Raw genomic sequence first — 15216 nt, forward strand, 5'->3', positions numbered from 1 at the left:
CTTTATGACAGGAAGGAAGAAGAAGGAAGCATCGAGATGGTATAATACTGATGACGCCTTAGGCTGGTGCCGTCTGTTGGCTCAAGTCTGGGGGCCCTGACTCTGGCGAGGGCCCACTGTGCCTCGTTTCGAGAAGTTGAGGCAGTTGTCTGTTCAGGAGTTACTTTCTGATACTCAAGTGGCTAATTTTATAAGTGACATTTATATTTGGGGTTTTGGGGAACCTTAGGAAAAATAACAGAATTACTTTGTTAAAGAGGTTCCCCTTGTCCAGCACCAGCAGGACTGTTACCCCAGGTCGGTGCAGGGAATTCCAGAAAGCAGAGCGTTGGCCTTTGGAGTTTGAGCTGGGTCCTGTGCACCGCGGCCCTGGGCCGGGTACCCAAGCTCTGCATCCCAGCACCTGGGATGTGACATAATCACTCCTGCCTGTAGAATCGTTTATGGGCAAAACACCCAGCACGAGGCTGGGTACAGACTGAACAAATGTTGAAGCCCTCTAATGAGGATCCTGTAAGGAAAAGATGATGTCAAAGATGCCCTATTTTCTGGTCACCCCAAAGGGTCAGGCAGGACCGCTGCAGCCCTTCCTGCCCAGCTAGCCGTGTTCTCTGACCAGTGGTGGAAGGAGGGAGGTGGCAGGGAAAGTGACAATGGGATGGAACCCCCACTAGGAGGCCTCAAAGGCCCCTCTTGGCCAAAAGAGCCAAGACCGGGAGAGGGGGTGACAAGGCAGCGTGGGCTGGAGCTGCCGGAGGGGTCATCAGGTTAGTGTCTTTTCTGGAGTGAAGGTGTGTCCCGCCTGATGCGTACACCAGGCTTGTTTTCACACAGTCTTGTCTGCTTGTCGTCCTTCTTAGAAGGGTTACCGCCGAGGCTGCCCCATCTTTCTCCACCCTCCCTTTTCCGGAGGGGAGGAAGCTGCGCCTGGCTCTGAACAGTGCCCCAAAGAGAAAACCGTCTGCCCAACAGAGCCTGGAAGGGATCTGCTGTAACCAGATAGTGCTGTTTCCATTGAGTTTGGGGCGCTAACGTTTTCCTGTCCTTTTGGATGTATCTTCTAAGTGGACACATCCTCAGGCTCTTGGTGGGATGTGTAAATATTGTCTTGTTTGTGGCCAGGCCCGTTGCCTCTGTCTCCTCTGCCCGGGCCTTTTAGCCCATGATGGCAAATGTGCCAGCAGAGGCATTAGAGAAATTGGCACCAGCAGGCTGCTTTCATACATGGAAACCCAGCGTTTTGCAGTGTGCCTCGTTCCTTTTTCTCTTTTTTTCCTGTCATGCATCCTAGGAGACGGAGGGGACTGGGGGAGGATTTGAGTCTCTCTGCCATCTGCCAGGGCTTTTTCCCAGTTCACTTGAGGCCCTATTGGCATTTTTGGGTCAGAAATAGAGGCCATGGTTTGTGTTCAAGCAGCAGACTGGGGTCCCTGTGCTGTGTCCCCCGGCAGCGCCTGGGCCATTTCCTCAGTAGTCAGTTGGGGGTCACAGAGCTCTGGCTTTTGGGGACCAGTGCTCTTTGGGGAGTAACATTGGTTTAAACAGAGCTTGTCCCGAAGTTTAATATATGTACTGCTCAGGACGAGGGGGCACTGCCCTTTTAAACTGTCTTGCGTTACCGTGTGCCTCTAGTTCCCAGAAATGGATTTCTACCCACTTTTCTCTTCACGGTAAATTTTCAGTATTGCTCATTCAAAAAAAAAATTTTCTTTTTTAAACAGTTAATTCTCTTTAGCTAAAGATTCTAGTTTTATCTTAGGTTGAGGGACGTATGGGTGAAGACAAAACACTCAAGTTTAAGGGCTGTAAATACGCAAATTGTCCCATTTTTTAACGTTCTGACTGCACACAGCCCTTGTAGCCTCACGATTCCCAGCTTTTGTTTCCGTTGTGAATTCTTTGTCGTGGAACCTGCAGGTGGAAGATCCCGGTCCAGTCTGTGGTGGTGCTTCTCGGGGACCTGCCTGTATGTTTAAGAAAATGTTTTAATGCTCCTGTGTGGAGCTTCCCTTTATCTAAATAACTGCTGTTCTTTGCATTATTGCACCTGAAGTCCCCGGAGGGCTATGTAAAGTCTTAATCTATGGGAACATGGAAAATGATCCGCGAGATCTGAGCCAGGCCAAGCTTGCTAGAATTCTGCTTTCCTTGCAGACAGATTTAAACGAAGACACGCCTCAAATGCAGCCTCCTCCCTCCCAGCTTTGCTTCATAATGTTGGGGTCTAGTTGTTGACCTCTGTTGCAGTCTTACAATGATAAATTCTAGATTACACGCATGGGTTGTTTTTCTGTCACCGTTGTTGTTTTTCCGGGCAGTATGAAAGGATCCGTGTTTTACGATAATACGGTAAAGAATCCATTTGGACTCGAGCAATGTAATAACTCGTTTGATTCGTAACCAGAGTCATCTCAGAGCCAGATTTCAATATTGGCAAAGCGTCGGGCTGCAGACCTGGCCCATCTCTTGGGGAATCTCATGCTCTAGAACTGTGCAGGACTTTTTCTTTTTATCCCGCCTGCCTGTTCACATTTAATTTGTTCTTAGCCGTGTGCAATGGATTAACGTTTCATCAGGGTAGATTAAGAGTGAATCGACATTAAAGCAGTCTTTTTCTATTTTCCTCCTGTCACTGTCAGGCGATCAGAGGCGGTGGGGGCACCTTCGGGAGGGGGAGGGAGTACTCGTCCAAAAAGTGCCCTGGTGAGGACGGGGGAGATAAGCCAGAGCTTCAGTGTGAACATAAGTCCCAGTTGCGGGTCGAGAGGCCTGGTTGGAGCCCGCAGCCGGTTTCATCAGTCTAACGAGATGTCACATGGAACAAAAGCTTTCGGGGTTTTATTTAGCTCCTAATCCGCACGCTGAGAGAGCCGAGGTCCATGTGAGCGCACCAGCCGGGAGGGGGGCCCGGCGGGCTGGAGGCAGCCTCCTTTCTGGGACTGAGCCGTAAAGAAAAGACCTCTGGCGCTACCATTGGAGAGTGAGGCAAAGTTACTGTGAGTGTTGTGTTTTGTCTACTAAGGTTTCGGAGGATTAATAATTTAGGCCATACTTTGAAATAGAAAACCCACAGTTGGTTGTCCCTGCTGTCTTGGAAGGGATAGAATACAGCCGGGTCTGGGTTTGATGTATGTAATTGAAGATTCGTAAAGAAAGGCTTCCTCCTCTGCCTTGGCCGTAGTCATTTTTTTTTTTCCAATGCCGGTTCCCAGCAGGCATATAAATATCGGTCGATCTCAGAGCTGGGATGCTTCCGGGTGGTACGAGGGCCCCTGGGAGATCGCTGAGGCTCTGGGGAGGAGAAGCTCCCTGACGGACAGAGGCGGAGAGGGACCTTGGTACGAGCGGCCGGACCCTGGGCTGCAGGATGTCACCATGCCCGGGGCCGCCGAGCCCTGCCGCTACCGGGAGGCCTTCTACAACTCGGTGGCCGGAAGGAAGAGCTCTGTTCCCGACTTTGCCTTTTACGACAGCAGACAGGCGGTGATGTCAGCTCGCAGGGCCCTGCTGCCGCGGGATTACTACAGCGACCTGGCCGGAGCCGCCCGGGCCCCCAGAGAGCCTCAGCACCATCACGACCCGGGAGCTGGCCAGCCGCTGCCCGGTTATGGAGCGCCGGGCAGCAGGATGACATGGGAGCCAGTGCAAGGCCGGGCCCCTGTCCTGCAGGACACCGGTCACCTGTACCGGGATCCCGGAGGTAAAATGATCCCTCAGGGACAGCGATCGCAGAGCGAGGCCCCATTGCCTGCGCGGTACTCGGGGGAGCTGGCCGACAGCAGGTTTGGGGCGGAGGCGCCCGCCTACCCTGCCAGCCAGGTCTACAGCGATGTGGGCGAGAGGCCTATGGATTCCGCCAGCGCTGCCAGGCAGGCGGCCCCCACGTGCCTGGTCGTGGACCCTGGAGCGGCTGCTGCTTCCGATGCCAGCCTGCGAACAGCCCCGGGCGCCCTGAACCGAGGCTACGGACCTGCCCGGGAAAGCGTCTACCCCAGGACGCCTTATGAGAATTGCGAGGCCGACCTGTCCGCCTACCGGGGGCCCGGAGGCAGCAAGAGGAGTGCGATGCCCGAGTTCCTGGCCTTCCTGAGGGCGGAGGGCGTGGCCGAGGCCACGCTGGTGGCCCTGCTGCAGCAGGGCTTCGACTCCCCGGCCGTCCTGTCCACAATGGAGGATGCAGACATCAAGTGTGTGGCGCCCAACCTGGGCCAGGCCCGCGTCCTGAGCCGTCTGGCCAGCAGCTGCAGGACGGAGATGCAGCTGCGCAGGCAGGGCCGGGGAGGCTCCCTGCCCCGGACGCGCTCCAGCAGCTTGAGCCACCGAAGCGAGCTCCACGGTGACTTGTCTGGTCTGGACGCCTCGGCCCTGCGGCCCCAGCCGGCGGGGCCCCTGCAGGGGACCTCCCCGCAAGCTGCAGACCCCACTCGCCGCCCCTCCAGCGCGCCATCCCAGCATCTCCTGGAGACCGCAGCTACCTACTCTGCCCCGGGGGTGGGCGCCCAAGTCCCCCACCTTCCCTCCAACTCTGGGTACAGCTCTCCCACCCCTTGCGCCCTGACAGCGCGGCTGGGCCCTACGTATCCCCTGCAGGCCGGGGTGGCCTTGACTAACCCGGGCCCCAGAACTGCCTACTCCACAGCGTACACGGTGCCCATGGAGTTGCTGAAGCGGGAGCGTGGGGCGGTGGCGTCTCCCCTGCCTAGCTCCCACAGCAGCCCCCAGCTCCTGCGGAAGCCCAACCTCCCCCCGGAGCCCTCCACCCTGCTGCCGGCCAGCCAGAGCCTCCACACGCCCCACTCGCCCTACCAGAAGGTGGCCCGGCGGACGGGGGCCCCCATCATCGTGTCCACCATGCTTGCACCAGAACCAAGTAATGCACCCCCTTCCTGCCTTTCCTCATTTGGGACGTGGAGGGGACAGTGGGGGCAGAGATTTGAGCATGGGACAGTAGGTCCTCGTGTTCCTATTGCTCTCTGGCCAAGCCCGGAGAGACCAACCCTCCCCTGGACTTGCTCTCGCTTACACACACACTCCGCCGAACCGGGCGCCACGGCCAGCTCGCCAAGCGGCGAGCGTTCTCTTGGGTGAAATAGATTTGTGGTTCAGGCTGACCCACTGGGATGGCATTGCCTCCCCTTTTCTCTAGTTGAGCTCAAGCTGATTTGTGGATTTCCCTTTACAGTAAGGAAACACACTGTGTTTATGGGAGAAACCCAGAAATCATTCCGAACAGGATGAAACCCTCAGCTCACGAGCGGTGGCAGTTTCTCCAGTTCACGTTCAGTGGCTTTGGAGAAGGTGGGATATTTGTCCAACACCTCCCATAAATCGTTCATCGTTCACTTGCCGTTAGAAGTGCATTATAGCATGGAAACGCACCTCTGAAGGGTCTACACAGTATCAGAGGTAGAATTAATCGCTGCAGAGCTAAAAACGGGTGTGCTTCCAGAATTGTGTGTTAAACAAAGCAAGATGTTGAAAGCCCTTAGAACTCCCTGTTTCAGAAACAGACTTAGCCTCACATATTGGAAAACACGGTTGGGAATTCTGCTTACTTGTAGGGAAGAATATATTTCCAAGTTGAGGAAAGAGAGAAGGATCCTAGCTGTTCTCTTCAAAACACGAGACGAGTGTGATTGAATGCATGTGTTTCCCTGGGCGTCTGGATAAAGTTCCAGGTGGGCATCCTCCGAGCAACACTTAAGAATTTTTATTTCGACTCTGGAATCTTTCCTGGCCATTTAAGCTGTAAATCAACTTTCTTCCTTTCTTTCCCCCGTCCTCCCCAACATAGTTTAGAAAACTGAATCTTTTTTAAATGATTTTTTTTCCCCGAATAACTAGCATTATAGGGTGGAGATGGTGGGACGAAAATCGTGGTAAAAATAAGCTGTACCTTTTTGAAAATACCCCTTAACTAGCCACGGGTGGGGGCTGGGAGCCTGATCCTGCAGCTCTGAGATACTGCATTAGGCTTATCTGTTACACTGGTGAAGCCGCTGATGATTTGGCGACTCATAGACCGAAATGGCTGTTGCTTTACATGCTGACCTCCGCACACGTTTCTTTCTTATTTCCAAAGGGACGCTGGTTGGATTTTTCTGTTGTCTCTCCCTGTAGATTGTGGTTTTGTCTCATGTGTGGATTTTCTTTTTAAGTCTTATCATAAAATTTATTGGACTTTTTTTTTTTTAATCAGTGTGTGACAGGAGGAAAGTCAGACAATATTTCCCAGGCCCTGTGTCTTCCCCTTCACAGTCAAACATTCTTTCTTTGCAACCAACTAATTTGCATGGCGATGACATTTGTTGCTTCAGTAATTTCATCTGATAATGGCTGGGCTTGCAAAGCGGATCTGAAAACATATTCCTTAATTATGTGTTGCTAAGCAACGGGAGGGTTTGGTCATAATCACAGAAAGATTATCTCCACACTGAAGTCCTGGAAAGGTTTTGCTTAAGGAGGACCTGTTAAATTGCCTTCTTTTCTTCTCTTTTTCTGTTTATTTTGCACTGCCTTCTAACAAAAACAGTCGCTGTTATTTGGGTACGGGGGTGAGGGATCTTATTTAAGTTGTTTGGAGTGTGATTGTTAACACACGGTTTTGCAGACCGAGGGATATTGATTTTTGTTTCATTTGCATGGCAGCAAGCCAGTGCCAAGAAGTCTGCAGTCGGAAGTCTGCCAGCAACAAAATTTCTCTGTCAGATGATCTGTCCCGTAGCAGTGGTTCCTCTCATTCCTTCTCGAACGTTCAGTGTGTCATCATAGCCCTCCCCCGGAAAACAGTGTGTCAGCGACCCGGGTAGGAGCTTGGCTTCCCCGGGAGCTTTGAGCCTGGGTACATGGCATTTTGTGTGGCAGATTTCATGAAGTCAATAGCCAGATTGGGATCTGTCGGAACCTACAGTCCATAACATACACGGTTAAGGAAACCACTGCAGACCTCGGGTCTAGAAACCTGAAGCTCACAGGGGCAGCCCTGCCGCTGCGGCTGCTGAGCTGAAACGGGAGACTGCGATCTTTAAATCCAGATCGAGCCGCCGTGGACATTTGCGGCACAGCCAGCATGAATAAATCTTCATTCTGGTTTACGCTTAACTCACGTGTTTCCCTCTGATCCGGAGGGGCAGGGGATGCCAGGAGTTGGGCTTATCTCCTCTCTCCCTTTGGAGTGGTGAGCTGAGTGTTTGCAGTGGGCGGGTTGTTTGTTTTTAAGTGCTTGGTTTTATTTTTATATGCTTTGGGTATTTTAATTTTTTCATCTTTTGTACATTCTTAAAAGTGACTTTCCGTTTACAGTTATTACAAGATATTGGCTCTATTCCCTGTGTTGTACAGCACATCCTGGAGTAGATATTTTAACTTATATTTGCTTTTCTCGGTCCATGAACTACCTGCTTCATCTTGGTTGGCTTTGTTGCTATAAATACCAGGCTCCTGTTTGCTAGTCCGTGGACCGGGCAGTGGAGGGTGACCAGGTGAGGATGGGCCCCAGGGCAGCCCCCAGCCCCCGTGATGCGGGATGAGTGGGGCCGCATGTCAGACCCACGGGAGTATCGGTACCCAGTGGACCTGCTGTCGTTTACACACTGACCTGCTCGACTGGGGCACAAGCTGCGGAACCTTCTGGCAGCGGCTCTAACCCAGCGATGCCCCCTCCCCCCCATGTCACATGGTGGTGACCTCGGCCAAGGATTTGCCGTCGCCCGAGTCCCCCCTGTGCCGGGTGCAGCCGGGTGCATCGCGTGAACAGTGCTGCAGCCATCTTCACGGTTTTGTCCTCCGCAAATACAGCGCCACACACGGGCTGCAGGGGCCTCAGAGCTTCCAACGTGAGAGATGCAGCCCCAGCCCGCTCTCTTTCTGGCCCTTTTCAGTTTCCCTCCAGGCATTTTTCTCGATTAAGTACATCCGTGACCCCCATCTAGTTGCCGGGGGCACTGCCCAAAGACCCTTCAGGACAGGACAGGACAGGGGTGTCTGCAGCCCATTTATACTGGGGGTGTGGGAGAGAGGCTGGTGGTGTCACAGCGTTATCTGTCACCAGAGCTGGTCACTTGCGTGGCAGTGTTGGATGTGATACTGATATCTTGGCACTGGTTTCCAGCACCGTGGGAGTGCGTGCCGGGTCTCCTGGGTAGGAAGTCCCATCAGAATCAGAAGGAGGATTGTTCCTGTCAGGCCCACGCACGCCTGGTGATTCTGCCCGTGTCCTTGCCTTTGGTTTTGAAGGTCCCTCTGCAACGAAGATCTGTGCTGGGGAATGGGGTCCAGACGATTCACTGGTTCTGAGGGTCATGACCCTCAAACCATCAGCCTGGAGGAGGCCACCATGAGGCCCCAAAGACACCCCCCCGCCAAGCCACCTGATCACACCCATTCCCCACCCCCAAAGCAGAGCCCGCCCAAGAAGGGTGGGCTCAGCCAGACCCCTGCCTGTCAGTATGTGGGGACCGTGCCCCTGAGCTGGCCCTGCAGAGCAACGGGATGGTGACACCAGCTCTTCCGTTGTCAGGATCCTGCAGCCTGCCCAGGGAGATGTGTAAAGGAAGTAGACCTCTCCCGGGCTGCGGTCCAGGGCAGGGTTCCTGAGCACAGACCCCTGGGGGCTGGTCCCCTCAGCACTGCCCCAGCCCCTGCCGTGTTCTGGGCTTGGGGTCAGATGTTTGGTGCTCACAAGTGGATGCACCCCAGCCTGGGCTTCAGCTGCATCCCCCCACCCTCCGCCCAGTTAATAAAAGAACAGTTACTGCAGTGTGAACCAAGGGCCAGGATAGGGACGCACGTGGGGAGCCTGCAGCACTCGGGGAAGCATCCCCGAGGAGCGTGAGTGCGCTGGCAGGGGAGGCTGAGGGCAGAGCTCGAACTCCAGAATGACCGTCAAACTGCAAGTGTTGCGGTGGGGCGAAGGGAGAGGACGCTGCCCAAACCAGCCCGAGGGTGGTTGTATGTGTAGGTGTAGCCCGAGAAGGCTGTCGCGGTCCTGGCTGTTGCCCAGTGACTCCCTGGAGCGGGCTTTCTTGAAGAGTGACGTACCTCCACGGTCAGGAAATCCTAGCCACGTGGAGCTGGCAGGGGACTCGTCCAGGGTCACCCAGCAGGACTCGCCGCCTCCTCTGGCCGGGGCCCCCCTCCCCAGCAGTCTCCCTTCCAGATGGAGCCCGGGAAGGAGCCACGTACTTCCAAGGTGCTGACAGCTAGGCCATTCCAAGTAAAACACCTGAAATAAGTCCAAGGTCGATAAAATCGACAGGCTTCTGGTTTGCTTTTGCACTTGGAGGGTCTTTCGGGCTGGCCGCTGGGTGCGGGTTTAGAGTCCAAGGTCGCCCTTTGCTTGGTTCACGCTTCTTCCCTTCCTCACTCAGGGTGCCCCCCTTTGCTGGGCCAGCTTTGAAAGTGGTGCTTTTATCACTGTCATTGTTCCTTGGTTACTTCTCAGGCCGGGAGGCAGGACTCTGGCTTTGGCGCACTCGGCTCAGAGACTCTGGGCTTATCCCACAGCGATCTGTTCCTCACAGCGGCCTGCTCTGACCTTTTGGGTGTGGACTTGGTCCTTCTGTCCATGGAGGACAGCATCTAGGTAAGCTGTGGCCTGGTGGCCTGGAGGCATCCCAGCTGCTATCTGTGCCAGGGCAGAGGGCCACGCTGCCAGGCCTGAGTCACAGAAAAGCTTAACGGGCCTTTCACAGACCTGGGTATCTGGCCCCTTTGGTCAATTCGCCTCTTCTGTGGCACCCCACCTCTAACCCTGATGGCTCAGACCCCCTCTGCAGGGGTGTGTATCAGTGATCGTACAAGGAGTGTGATCTTTGGGACTTGTGTTTGGATCCCAGTTCTCTGCCTAATAATCTGGGAATACCCCGCCCCTTACGGGTGAAATGGGCTCCCGGCCACTCGGAGGCTCTGAGGTCATTGTAGGTTTTCTGCCTAATGTGATGTGAGATGCAGAGAAGGTGGTTAATGAAGCTATTCCTTGCTGTGCTTTCCTGCGAGTTAGTTTAAAGGAACTGATCGGTGTTCTCTCAGAGGAAGATGGGGCTAAGACTGTTGCTGGACACCGGCCAGCTCTGCCCGAGCTCCCGTCACCAGACCCTCTTCGTGTGGCCTGAGCAGCACCAGGTTGCCGGGCACAGGCCGGCCATGCCCTCTCATCTCTAGATGGGCGTTTGGTCTCCCAGTTTTACAGAGTGGCTCTGAGTAATAGAGAGCGGGGCCACACTGGCCTCTGCCTTCAGGAAGTGGACTGTCGGATGTGACATTGGTCTCTAGGTGACAGTTCTGTGTATTAGTATCTCTTTCCAACCCCAACTCCTCCAGGGATGATTGCTTAGAAGAGGCGGCAGTCTCGTCCACAGTGCCAGTTAGATTTTCTAGGGGACACAAGCGCCCGGGCCCGATGCACAGGTGGGGCGAGCCTCGGTGCATTTATCTGCCCAAGAAAAGGCAAAGGCAACAGACCCCCTCGCCACATTACTTCTTCACGTGACCCTTGCCCTTGAGTGTCCACTGGACACTGGGCTTCTCTAACTTACATTCTACTGGGTGGACCTGGGTGGGCCATGGGGCCCAGGAAGCAAAACCCGAAGTCCTCACTGGCTTTTGGTATCAGACACCTGATTAGCAAATATTTTCTCCCATTCTGCAGTTGTCTTTCTACTTTCTTGTTATTGTCCTTGAAGCACAGAAGTTTTCATTATCATGAAGTCCAGTTTATTTTTTTCCCCGCTGGTTGCTGTGGTTTTGGCGTCATCATCCAAGGTCGTGAAGATTTGTGCCTCAGTTTTCTTGCTAAGAGTTTTGTGTGGTGTTAGCTCTTACATTTAGGTCCTTTTGAACCATCCTGAGTCGACTTGAATCTGGAGTAAGGTAGGGGTCCCACCGCATTCTGCTGCCCGCGGATACTCAGTTGTCCCAACACCGTTTTTAAAAGAGAAAAACCAACATATACTAACATGGAAGATTTTCAGGTGTTTGGAACCTATTTCTTGTCCCTAAGATTACACAAGGCAAGAATTCTGAAGCTATTTGACAGGCTCTTTGCTAGTACATGGGTTTATTTAAGTTTAGGAAACGGAAATAATGCTTTAATCCGTAACTGATTAGCCCTCGTTAGCAATATAGAAGCTATATTAACTTAAGTGCTGCTTAAGTTAATGTGCTGCTGGGTGCGTTTTACCCACCTCTGAGGCTGGCTTCCACAAAGGACTTTTTTAGTTGTTTTTCATGTAAAGGGGGAAAAAAACCCAAGACTGGACTTTTACTGCTCCCTCCTGCTCAAGGAACAGGAAGGTACATGGCAGTTAAATTTAGCCAAACAGTGGTGCTCAGCATATGAATAAAACACCCTTTGCCAAATTGTTCGGAGAGCATAAAATCAAACCTGTAAACACGCGTCCCCACTGAGAGGGTGGGCGGTTCCTGGGGATGCGATCTGAGTGCGGTTGAGAACTGATCCCAGGAAGAGTTTGCAAATGTGAGCGGAACAGCTTCTTGTTTAAACGTGGGAGAGCTGGGTGAGAAAACTCTGGTGCAGAGTTTGTACTAGTAAATGAGGTCTCTGGGCTGTGCTCCCGGGGACGGGAGGAGAGCCCGAACTCACTCTGATGCCTGTGTTCCAAGCGCAGCTGTGTGCAGTGCTGGTGAGGCCGACGGGGAGCGAGTCCTCCCGATACTGGCTTGGTAGGAAAAGGTCGCCCCCCGCAGGGCTCAGAGGGAGCCCCTGGCCCCAAGTTGCCCCCAATACTCCTCTTGCTCTCTACCAGGACTGGGGCTGGAGAAGCCAGCCTTGAGCGCATCTAGGGCTTAACCAGCCCAATAAATAAGAAGAGTAAATGTCACCATTCTGCAGCATTTGACCACAGTTGTCTCATCTGAATTCCCAGGAAGACTGTGGGCATTTCCCCTTTCAGGATGAAAATTCTGAGGCTCAGAGAGGTTAGCACTCTTCCCCAGGTCACACAGCAGGACAGGGATTTGGGGCCAGCCTGTCTGACTCCAAACTTGTGCTTGGTCGCTGTGTCATGATGAACCACTAAGCACAGCACGTTAGGACAGCATGGGAAATTCAGCAGTGGTATGAAGTCAGGGAAGGGCGGGGGACACCAGCCCATGCTGGAAACCAGGGTCCATGTCAGCAAGAGGAAGTGAAGAGGGTGATTCCAGAGTAGGCGTCCCAAGGTGCTCTGAGGCTCACTTCCCCAAGTGTGACATTGGGAAGATGGACCTACTTACCCCCTCAGAGAGCTCTGAGGACCACATTCCATGGGCTGGCCCAGGCTTTGCACATGGGTAAGCTCAGTGCTTGTGTGGCCCCAGGGGCACCTACTGGTGCTTGCCTGTCCCTAGCTGGTGCCCTGTAGGGCTGCACTTGGATCCATGCTGTTCTTTTGCAGAGCCAAGCCCCTTTCCTCTGTACTGTGCTGCCCTCTGGAAGAGTCAAGGAAATTAATTCTTCTGTGTGATTAAATGGAATGTAAAATGTTCTTTGGTCCTAAGAGGATTAAAGCCTGGCTATCAGGAAGAGCTCTAACACACACAAGGGTAAAACTGAGTGGATGGAAAAATAAGAACAGGAAAAGATGAAGCTGGGTGATAAGGCCAGAGCCCGACACTCTCTGCAGTCCTGTGCACAAGGATAGGTGAGAATTTCACTCTGAGCTTCCTAGCAACCAAAGTAAAGAGGGAAATGAGATCTCTTGAAAGATTCACATTGCTCCTAAGATGGGACCAATGAGCCCTTTGCTCAAAAAAATCCTTTTGCTGAGCAATCACGAGCTGAATTTCTCCCGCCCTCAACAACATGTCCAAAGATTCAGCATCCGCTATAGATGTGCAGTGTTCCCTCCCCATCATGCCTCAACCTACACCCTCCCATTCACAGGCTCTACTACCTTGTGACAACTTCCTGCATCTCATCTAAAAATTTTGTTAAAATTTTTACCAGGGCCTTATCCAGTCGAAGTTGATTAGCTCATGGGTGCAGGCTTGGGGCCTGGCTGGGCTTCTCCTGCAGCAGACAGCTGACTGCCTTTCCAGGGTGTCTGCTGCTTCCTTGGCCCAGCCCTTGGTGGGCATTGCCAAGTCCACAGGGAAGTGGCGATTCTTCTCAGTTGAGGGGGCTCTGCCTGGGGAGCTGAATGCTCTCGCCAGCAGCCCAGCCTGAGCCGGTCCCTTCCCCCTCCATCTACGGTGCATAAAGCTCACCTCTCAACCTAACCGGCTTTTCTGCTGGGGAGTCGTCTATTAAATGCTTTATATTTGAAGGAATAAATATGACTTCGTGATGGGTTCTAGTGTTTTCCTACGTACTGGGCTTTGAGCCTGGATCGCTTTAGACATAAAGTTATAGAGGAAAAGAGCAGGGCGGGGACGTCCAACCAGCTGTTGCACTTGGGAGAATTGGCTTCCTGGCTGCTCTGGGGCCTAAGGGCAGCACGCTTGGCCTCTGGCCTGCCGGACAGCAAGCCTGTTAAAGGGTCCTTAGGAGTCACTTTCCTTTTGGGTTTTAGAGCCACAGGAAAAACTAAGTTATCTGAAAGCCTTGCGCTTCTTCCGTCTCCATCCCGGCCTGGTGGCTGCCGTAGCTAAGAAGCAGGGCGGTATTTTGTTTTTATGGGCCCTTGGTCCAGGCAGTACAGTTAGAAAAATAAGCCTGAGTGTGCGAGGCTCTTCCAGTGGCCTCTAGGGAGAAGGGCATCTTGTCTGTTCCTTAGGGGTCCTGGTGGAGTCGGTCCATCTGATTCCAGGTGGCTAGCCAACCAGAGAGGCAGCAGCCCAGGAGGGCTCAGGGCGTGGAGCACGCGTAGGCCTACCTGCTCTCCTAGTGACGCGTGTGCCGTGGCCCCCTGTCGACCTTGGCCCGGCGAGCCTGGAGGGCCAGTGTTGTTCCACTGCTGCTTCCTGTGCTTTGGAAGGAAGGGCCCTTCCAGGCACCAAGAAGAGTGGGGTGTCCTGGCTTGGTTGGCACCCCCTCCAAGGGGTTCCCTGGCCCCGGTCTGTCCCGACAGTGCTGAAGCCCACCTGCTGGGTGCCAGGCCCCTCCAAATGCTCACCTGGAGAGGGGTTGGGGCAGGTGATTTATGCTGTTAGTGGGTTGACTGCAGCCTCCACTGGTCCCACCAGCCCGGCATGAGCCCATCACAAACAAGCTGGTGGCGCCCAGGTCAGTGTGGGCCTGCAGCACCTGCGTCTGCCAGACTCCTGGCATCCGTTTGTTCTTTTCTCATCTTTAGTTCACTTTATTTGTCTTAAACATCCCCTTCTGTTGTTGCCATGGACACATTTTTAGAACTTGAGAAATAACTCAGGTGAAATACCCAGTGGCCTCCGCTGGCGGTCCCCATGCCGTGGGCAAGGCCTTCCTGGAAGTCCCCGAGGCTCAGAGGCTCAGCGCATCCCTTCTCAGCCCCCGGCCAGGGGGAGACACCGGTCTGGGCTGCTCGGCTTCCCCACCCAGTGTCGGGGCTCCGGGCAGGGCGTGGATTTCTGAACGCCTCCCGCTTGGGGGAGGCTATGGGTGGGGAACAGACTTTGTGGGCCTCGCATGTGGTCCTTGGAGTTGCTGCTGAGTTTGGCGTTGATAAGAGAACCAGCGATTGCTCCCCCATCCAGGACGATGCTCTCAGGGCGGCAAAGCACCGTCTCCTCTTCCGAGAGGAGACAGTGACCCAGCAGTGCCAGCACGGGTGGCTTTTCCTTTGGTGGTGGCCACACACTCACGAGGATGGTCTCCTACCGCAATGCCCTGGTGTGCGGCACCATTAAAGAGCTAATTGTTAAATGAATCTCTGCGCAGTAACGGAAGAAGGTGGCCGAGGAGGCTGTCTGGGCAGGGCTCTGCGCGCAGGCCTAGCGAGATTGCCCAGCACTTGTGGCGAAGGGCGTGGACCGGGTTTTCCCCAGGCTGACTGAAACCTCAAGGAAACAAACATGGTAACTCGCTACACACTGCGGGTGTTTTCTAGCAAGATGCTGCCGTGAGGAGCTCTGTCCTCTGACGAGGCCTGATGGCCCGACCGTCTCTGCAGTTACTGTTTAGAAGGGACAGACCGTGTCCTTCCTCCATCTAAGGTGGTGACTGGGTGTGAGAGGCCCACGACACCGAACAGCTGTGGGTCACCTGGGCCCCGGCTCTGTCTTGTCCACATGGCCCAGAGCTGGTCAAAGCTCAGTCCTCTGAGCTCATCCAGCCCCGAGGCCCTGAGGCTCCAGTGC

General features: G+C 54.0%; 1 protein-coding gene across 4 annotated transcripts in view; it reads left to right on the top strand.

The window, feature by feature from the left end:
- CTBP2 (C-terminal binding protein 2) overlaps nucleotides 1-15216 on the top strand; it is a 162966-nt gene that overhangs the window by 119854 nt on the left and 27896 nt on the right. Inside the window, exon 1 of one of the 4 annotated variants that reach the window (XM_067709103.1) lies at nucleotides 3079-4870. The exons of the other annotated variants lie outside the window; for them this stretch is intronic. Coding sequence (XP_067565204.1) covers nucleotides 3199-4870 — 1672 coding nt within the window. The 5' untranslated portion in view covers nucleotides 3079-3198. Of the gene's footprint in view, nucleotides 1-3078; nucleotides 4871-15216 lie in introns of those variants that run through there. 4 annotated transcript variants of the gene reach the window in all.

This window comes from Pseudorca crassidens, chromosome 16 (genome assembly GCF_039906515.1).
Source record: "Pseudorca crassidens isolate mPseCra1 chromosome 16, mPseCra1.hap1, whole genome shotgun sequence".
Lineage (NCBI taxonomy): Eukaryota > Metazoa > Chordata > Mammalia > Artiodactyla > Delphinidae > Pseudorca > Pseudorca crassidens.